Source organism: Parus major, chromosome 2, assembly GCF_001522545.3.
Source record: "Parus major isolate Abel chromosome 2, Parus_major1.1, whole genome shotgun sequence".
Taxonomy (NCBI): Eukaryota; Metazoa; Chordata; class Aves; order Passeriformes; family Paridae; genus Parus; species Parus major.
The window spans coordinates 93,176,881-93,185,695 of record NC_031769.1 but is presented as its reverse complement, the minus strand read 5'-3'; the positions used below and the strand labels follow the sequence as shown (position 1 = coordinate 93,185,695).

The following is an 8,815-nucleotide window of genomic DNA, read 5'->3' as shown; positions in this document are numbered from 1 at the left end:
AAATCATGGAGAATCATAGTTCTGGACATTTATACATTCTTAACCCTTATATTGCAATATATGTTGGTAAGGGAGTGAACTCAATCGTGTAATAGTCTCAGCAAAACCGGAGAGTAGGAAAGGTAAGTAAAAGATAGGTATTTCACCCTGACACTCGGTTTCTTTGCTTTGGCAGTTTAACAGGGACCTTACATGTAGTTTTAATGTTTCTTGTATGGTTTAACTCCTTTTTGACTTTATGATACAATGCAAAAGTATGAGAATAGAGAAAATAGCATCGTAAGTAAATATAAAGAAAAATAAAAGATGTGGCAGTGGATCATTAGAGTTTCTACTTAAGAAGATATATAGATTGTTATATATAGCAATTATAAAAATATGTATTTATGCAGTTTAGAATTAAGTAAAGAGATGTAAGCAAATAATTCATATGGATCTTTACAAAATGTTGTATCAACTGTAGGAACATTCAGCATCTTACAACAGTTTTTTTCACCTAGTTATTAAAAATATTGGGATGTGAAAATTAGAGAAAAGTGGCATAGTTGCTCTGTGGTTAGTGAGAAAAAAGCTGTTCATAAAAACTGAAAATATGTGTCCTCTCTGTTTTTAGCTTGTACTTGCTTTGTTTATTTTTTTTTTTTTAAATAAAGTGCCAGATGGTAACTGCCCATTGTTGTGAGTTTTAGGTCTCAGAGGGGTTTATTTTTTACTTAAAATAATTTCAAAATTAAAACCCATATTCTTCTTTAACTGTTCTTCACTTTTCTGAAAATTAAAAATATATTGTCTTTGGCCATTAGAGATTACTGCAAACAGTTATGTTGAGTGAGAGAGCTAAGAGATCCTAGACTGCAGCTGTGGGAGTGAGTTCTACGTGTGTACCTGGAGTTCAGAACTGCGGCGGTCCTACCATGCTCAAATATCTACAGAGTATTCCAACAGCAGCATTGCTGCAAGACAGGGAAGCTGGCTGCCTTCTGAATTCTCTTACTACTTCTGCATTCTTTATTTTATGGACAAAATGCTTGTTGGAGAATAATTTCATCTGGTTTTACAATGCTTTTCTGGCACCTTCCTGGCCTTTGACTCCAGGATTATTTCTGGATTTTACTTATTGTGCTTGGTACTCACCTGTCTTTTAAAACATATTAGAAAACACTTCAGGCTGATTTATCTGTTTGGGCCCTGATTAGAACTTTTTTAAAAACTGAAAGGTCAAATTATCATCTGAAAATATTGGCATTTAAGGGACAGGTGAAAAATGCAATGGGCATCTTAAGGTTCAGTACAACCCCAGTACTAGATGGAGTATTTTCCTACTTCATCTTAAAAGATCAGGCTGAAGCAGTTAGGGGCTGCATTAAGACTGAATTGCAAAGGTGAATACATAATGCAGTACTGACCGTAATGTGTTTCAAAGAGTATTCATGTTACAATGAAAGAAGATTCTTTTTATTTTTTCAGAAAAGACATTTCAGAATATGTTAGCAACTGTGTACAAAAAGAAGCTCGTCTTGTACTTATGCTCCCCCCAGCTGTAGAAGACCTCAGCTTTGTTAACATGATAATACATATTTTCTTCATACCACACAGGAGCAGAAGTGCCTCTTTTCTGGCTCTCTTTCAGTATTGTACCATGAAAGGACACAGGACACATTTCAGCATCACTTGCTGCAGAGTTCACCTGACAAGGAGGCACTTTTTTATTCAGTTACTGAAAATTGTTCATAATCCATATTTTCTACCTTGACACTCTTATAAAATGGTCTACATTCCATTAGCATTGTGATTTTTTTAAGCTTCTTTTACAAAACTGGAGAGAGATGTGTACAGCTACGTTTTCTGCTTTGCAATGAAAGTGTACATTTATCAGTTAGGTACATGTAAGTCACTTCTGTGAATTGAGCCCTTGGAGTAAATGTGTTTTGATGTAATGGCCATCTGCTCATGAATATCACATTTGCTAGTTTAACAAATGGTTTGATATAGATAAACACATAGTTTGGTGAGATCATATAGTTTCACAGATAGAAATGCAATAGCAAAGTTTTATATTTTCCATAAGCCAATAAGCAAGGTGCAGTGGAGATACCAAGGTTTTTGTTTGTTGCTTTAAGAAATTAATCTCTAGCATTTACTTCTAATTTCTGGCTGCTTTTTTTTTTCAAAATGTTAAATGCAGGACCCACATCAGATCGTAACCAGAGGCAAACTACATCCTACCCATTTCAGAAAGCAATCAGTCTTGCTTCTCTTTTCACCTTTCAAAAATGAAAGCTTTTCTGCTCTCAGATGGACGCAGTACAGCCAGACACCAGGAGACCCTGAGAACAGCTGACCTGACACTCTTGCCCTGTATGGCTTCATTAGAGTCAGGTATCAGTGACACAGAAATGGCCCCTGAAGCTGTAGCTAGAGCCAGTTTGCAAGAAAAGACAGAACTGACAAGATAGAGTTGGTCAAGTCAGTGATTCTGAGTGTCATGGTCTGAGGGATGCAGGTCAGCTGCAATGCGTTACACATACATATGTAGTGCAGTAAATATAGCTCAGTACCCGGCCATTTTTTAGGTTGATAAAAACTAGTTTAGTAGGCTCTTTGTTTGATTTTAGTTTTGATATTATGCTATTTACTGTGATCTGGGCACATATTTTACAGCTGAAGTCAAAGTTTATTCTTCAGTATCACTGATATCAAACTGTAACCATGACAGAGTATGTGGATTTATAGGAGGAGTGTGTGAGTGATGGTGAGTTTGTGTTTTGGATGTATCTTCAAAATTCGTCTTCATGGTTAGTGTTTTTAGTGCAGGAGAGCCGTGTAAAATGTGCGTGTTCAATAACACTGTCTTGTTTCCCCCCATCTCCCCTCCTGTATTTTAGCATATGTTCCTGAGGAAGAATTGAAAGCAGCAGAAATAGATGAAGACAGCGTGGAAGATGACGGGCTGTCTCTGGACATCCAGGAGAATGAGTATTTGTGCAATGAAGAAGCGGAGATCAAAGAGGCTCAAAGCTACCAGAACTCCCCAGTCAGCACTGCAACTAATCAGGATGCAGGCTATGGTTCGCCGTTTAGTGAAAACAGCGATCAGCTGGCCCATTTCAAAAGCACTTCCTCTAAAGAAGAGAAAGAGGATCCTCAGTGCACAGACAATGTTTCCTATCCACAGGACAGCTTGGCACAAATAAAAGCTGTGTATGCAAATTTGCTTTCAGAGACTTGCTGGTCCAGTTTAGCTTTGGACTTAAAGAAATCCAATCCAACCACCAGCAACAACGGAATCAGCCAGAATGAAAACACGGCCAGTACTGAGGCCAATGCCAATTCCCAGAGTACTTGTACTACCAGTACCAACACTAGTACCAGTACAACCACCAGTAGTACTAGTAACAGTAACAGTGGTGGCTCAGGTTACGACTGGCACCAGGCTGCGTTAGCTAAAACTCTGCAGCAGACCTCATCGTATGGACTTCTCCCAGAGCCGAGTCTCTTCAGCACAGTACAGCTTTACCGGCAAAACAATAAACTCTATGGGTCTGTGTTCACCGGTGCCAGCAAGTTCCGATGCAAAGACTGCAGTGCAGCCTACGACACGCTGGTGGAGCTAACAGTGCACATGAACGAAACTGGACATTACCGTGATGACAACAGAGATAAAGAAGCTGATAAGACCAAGCGGTGGTCAAAGCCTAGGAAAAGATCGCTCATGGAAATGGAAGGCAAAGAGGATGCCCAGAAAGTGCTGAAGTGCATGTACTGTGGGCATTCATTTGAGTCTTTGCAAGACCTCAGTGTCCATATGATAAAAACAAAGCATTACCAGAAAGTGCCTCTGAAGGAGCCAGTACCAGCCATCACCAAATTGGTCCCTTCTACCAAAAAGCGAGCACTTCAGGACTTGGCTTCGCCTTGTTCACCTGAGCCAACAGGGATCACGACAGAAGCTTCACTGGGTGAGTCTGCAAAGGATCAGAAAGCTGCCAATCCCTACGTGACTCCGAACAACCGCTATGGCTATCAAAATGGTGCTAGCTACACTTGGCAGTTTGAGGCACGCAAAGCCCAAATACTGAAGTGCATGGAATGTGGCAGTTCCCATGACACTTTGCAGCAGCTCACTGCTCACATGATGGTCACCGGTCATTTCTTGAAGGTGACCAATTCTGCTTCCAAAAAAGGCAAACAGCTAGTGTTGGACCCAGTGGTGGAGGAGAAAATACAGTCTATACCTCTTCCACCCACCACCCACACAAGGCTACCAGCCTCCAACATTAAAAAGCAGCCCGATTCCCCAGCGGGCTCCACAAACTCAGAGGAAAAGAAGGACCTAGAGAAGGAAAAGCTGGTGGTCACTGAAACAGAGAAAAAGATTAAAGAAGAGAGTGAGGACTCCACAGAGAAATTTGAGCCAACAACTTTGTATCAATACCTCAGAGAGGAGGACCTAGATGATAGTCCCAAAGGCGGAATAGACATATTGAAATCCCTGGAGAACACAGTGACAACAGCCATCAGCAAAGCCCAGAATGGAGCCCCTTCCTGGGGAGGATATCCCAGTATTCATGCAGCTTACCAGCTCCCGGGAACAGTCAAACCCCTTCAGCCCGCGGTGCAGAGCGTTCAAATGCAGCCGTCCTACGCAAGCAGTGTGAAATCACTGTCGTCAGAACACAATGCACTCATCCATTCCCCGGGCAATCTCACACCCCCACCTCACAAGAGCAATGTATCTGCTATGGAGGAACTAGTGGAGAAAGTTACAGGTAAAATCAACGTGAAGAAGGAAGAGAAGCCTTTGGAGAAGGAGAAGAGTTCTCCAATTAAACCCATGTCACCTGCTGCTAAAGAAAACAAGGACTTCCCAAAAGCAGAAGAAATAAATAACAAACAGCAGCCAAAGAAGAGCTCTGAGTCTGAAGTTCAGAAGGTCAAAAAGGATAGTCCAGCAGAAGCACATACGCCAAATGGTACAGAGCCACTTAAAACAAAGGTTGCAAATGGCTGTAACAATTTAGGAATTATCACAGATCATTCACCTGAGCCATCCTTCATTAATCCATTGAGCGCTTTACAGTCCATTATGAATACCCACTTAGGCAAAATTTCTAAGCCGGTAAGCCCCTCTCTGGACCCTTTGGCCATGCTGTACAAAATTAGTAACAGCATGTTGGACAAACCCATTTACCCAACCACTCCGGTCAAGCAGGCTGATGCTATTGACCGGTATTACTATGAGAACAGCGATCAACCTATTGATTTAACTAAGTCCAAAAACAAGCCTCTTGTTTCCAGTGTGGCTGACTCTGCCTCGTCCCCACTGAGGGAGAGTGCCCTGCTGGATATTTCTGATATGGTGAAGAACCTCACAGGGCGTTTGACACCCAAGTCTTCAACTCCCTCTACCGTGTCAGAGAAGTCTGATGCTGATGGGAGCAGTTTTGAGGAAGCTCTAGATGAACTGTCACCAGTACACAAGAGGAAGGGCAGGCAGTCCAACTGGAACCCTCAGCATCTTCTGATCCTTCAAGCCCAGTTTGCTTCCAGCTTGAGGGAGACCCCAGAAGGCAAATACATTATGTCGGACCTAGGTCCACAAGAGCGGGTACACATCTCTAAGTTTACTGGTCTTTCCATGACCACAATTAGCCACTGGCTGGCCAATGTGAAGTATCAGTTAAGGAGGACAGGTGGAACTAAATTTTTAAAGAACTTGGACACAGGACATCCTGTTTTCTTTTGCAATGATTGTGCCTCTCAGTTCAGGACTGCTTCTACATACATAAGTCACTTAGAGACACACCTAGGGTTTAGTTTGAAGGATCTGTCAAAGTTGCCACTTAATCAGATTCAAGAACAGCAGAATGTTTCAAAAGTCCTCACAAACAAGACTTTGGGCTCACTTGGAATTGCCGAGGAGGACTTAGGCTCCACATTCCAATGTAAGCTCTGTAACCGAACTTTTGCAAGCAAGCATGCAGTCAAACTGCACCTTAGTAAAACACATGGCAAGTCCCCAGAGGACCATCTGATCTATGTAACTGAGTTAGAAAAACAATAGCGTCCAGGTAAGCAGCCAGGTATGCAAGTGACCACAGGAACATTGCACTAAACTTCTTCATAGTACTGCACTAGGCCTGACCTGAGCCTCTGAAATCAGTCTTACTTTTGTTGCTGAACTGCCTATCTGGACCTTGGTTTTTCTTACACTTATTTTGTAGCTATATTTATATGCTCTTTGTCTGATCTGTGCATGGTTATTTTTTTGTTTCTGTTTTTATTTTTTGTGAGTCAAAGTCTGACCTTTATTTTCAACATCTGTCCTTGATGTTAAGCTATCTTTTGTAGAATATAGTGGGAGACACTATTGAGAGACATTAATTTAGCCGTAAAGAAAGACACAAAGAACAATGATAAAGAGACATCCTAAAATTACAAAGTTGCCATGACAATAAAGGTCACAGAACCTGGTAGTGTCAAGTTTTAACCCTCTGAGAACTGTAATAGCATTTCTGTGCCTTTCCCAGTGAGTAAATAAGTAAATAAGGAAAAACAAAACAAAACAAAAGGCTTAAAGGCATTTCATTTAAATAAAAGCTGTGTAGGAAGCAGGACTTTTTTTTTTTTTAATGAATGAGCTTTTTTTTTTTTTTTTTTTTTTTTTTTAATGCAGAACTGGTTTGTGAAGATATTGTGCATGCAGTCCTTGGAAGAAGGAGAGCTGTGTAGTACTCAAGGGGTTAGGAAGCCACAACTGTATAAGTTCTATAATAATTCAAAAAAAGCAAACCAAGTTGCCACTATGCCCATACCCTCTGGATGCTGAGAATTGCCACTTTTTGGCAAAAGAAAAAAAAAAAAGAGAAAAAGTATGCAAGCTGTTATTTAAAACAAATGTAAAAATGCTCTTTTCTTTCCTTTATTTTTTTTTTCTGTAAAATACTGCAGTTTATAGTTATTTACAAATGTTAAGCTTTGGTACAAGCTGACCTTTCTATAGTGTGCTGCATTGGTAAATGAAAACAAAAAAAAAAAAAATGGGGCAAATGTTGGATTCTGTTCCTTGTAAATTGCCAGCATCAGCTTAAAAAAAAATACATGTTACATATCGTACCATTTTAAACTGTTCAACTTTCTTTGTACCTTCTGGCTGTATGCTTTCTCTTTTAACTTTTTATATTGTCATTTTATATTCGATTTCTGTGTATATAATGTAAAACCACACTTTTTGAATAAAATTTAGTTCCTGCAGCTTGATATAAATAGAGGAATTTTACTGGCACCTGCATCTTTCCAGATGCATGTACTTAAAGGAACTATCTGACAAAAAAATTAAATAAATAAAAATAAAGCAAGCAATGCACTATGAATTATACATTTTGATGTTTTATCATTAATATTGTACAGTACATTTTGGTTCACACAATTAAATCCACTGTTTTCTCAAGTGTAAAATAAACCCACATGCAGTTCTTGATTTACATACATTGTCATGTCGTCATTATATTGCCTTTGAGGTGTTATTCCAGCTATAAGAGGCATCGTTTATATAATCAACCAGCGAAAATCTATTTGAAATCATCTCTCGTGATCTGTGTGCTGACGTGTCTCGCTCGAAGCCGTAATGCTGGTAACCTCTTAGAAGAGATCTGCAGCAGGTACTCACTGCAAAAGAGCCAGAGCACCGAGGGGCATTCTGCTCCTCGCTGGGGTACAGGAGAGGCTGCAAAGGTTCTGGCCAAGTTAATTTCCTTATGCTGTGTGACTGTACCTGTAGCCATTTTCTGTCTGTGTTCAAAGGCCATCTCCTTCCTCCCTCCTCTGGTGAAGCACCTTTTGATTTCAACAGTTGCATAGTTGGAGGCTGTGGCTCCTGCCCCTGCAGTCTGTTGGATGCTGTGGTGCTGCCTTTCTGGCAGCAGTAAAGACCTCAGAGGCTTTGACACCAGTTTTTACTTACAGTACAAGGAGGCAGACCTATGTTTCTCTGTACTTTTTAAATATTGCATTTTGAGGTAAGCTGAGTGCTATCATATCAGGTGTTTCCCTTAATCTTTATTTCTGTTCTGTTGAATGCAGATGTCATTTAGAATGTAAAAGAGAGCTGTCAGAGCCTTCACTTCTCTATCTCCTGAGTGCTTTGACAGTTACAGTGTATGAAAGCCTGGGATCTGCTATCCATTACACTTTTTGGATGGGCTATTAAGTATGAGGACCTAGAGGGGTTTGCTTTCATGTGGTATTAGTGATACTATTGTGTTATATACTTCTGTGTACATATGTATATTTCTGTTTCTTCTTCTCAGTTCTTCTGAAAGTAATTTAAATGTAAGATCTTTGCTTCCAAACAGAGCATGGCTCAACATTTAATCTTTACTTCAGCTACAACTCCAGAAATATCCATGCACTGTTCTGTTCTCTGTAAAAGCCTATCAGGTCCAGGTCAGTTACATTTACACGGTGTTTCTAAGCAGTGCAGGAAAGAGCCATGAGGGTTTTTTAAAATGTCCCTTACTTTCTTCACTGCTAACTACTTATGTCCTTCAGGGGATCTAGCCATTTAGACATTTCAGTTCAATTACTGGATGATTATGTGCTTTGGGCCCAAGGGGTGGTGAGGAAGAAAAACAGTCAGGCCTATGGCCATAATACAGAGCCCTTAAATAATAACCCTTTGAAGTTTTGTTTACTTTCCCACAGGCCTGCAAACATGTGATTATAAAATATGCTGTAGTACATTGCAGTAGTGTGTGAAAAGGTTGAAAGGAAGAAATAATAGCTCTAAAGTGGGTTTGAATCTAATGTAAATCCA

The 8,815-nt window shown here is 40.1% G+C and overlaps 1 protein-coding gene across 1 annotated transcript; it reads left to right on the top strand.

Annotated features, from left to right (window-relative positions):
- The first annotated feature begins 709 nt into the window (after nucleotides 1-709).
- On the top strand, nucleotides 710-7,486 carry TSHZ1 (teashirt zinc finger homeobox 1). Its single transcript, XM_033512189.1, is given in 3 exon segments — nucleotides 710-2,858; nucleotides 2,860-6,071; nucleotides 6,677-7,486. Coding segments are annotated over 2 exon segments (3,294 nt in total). The 5' UTR covers nucleotides 710-2,769; the 3' UTR covers nucleotides 6,065-6,071; nucleotides 6,677-7,486.
- The last annotated feature ends 1,329 nt before the right edge of the window (nucleotides 7,487-8,815 follow it).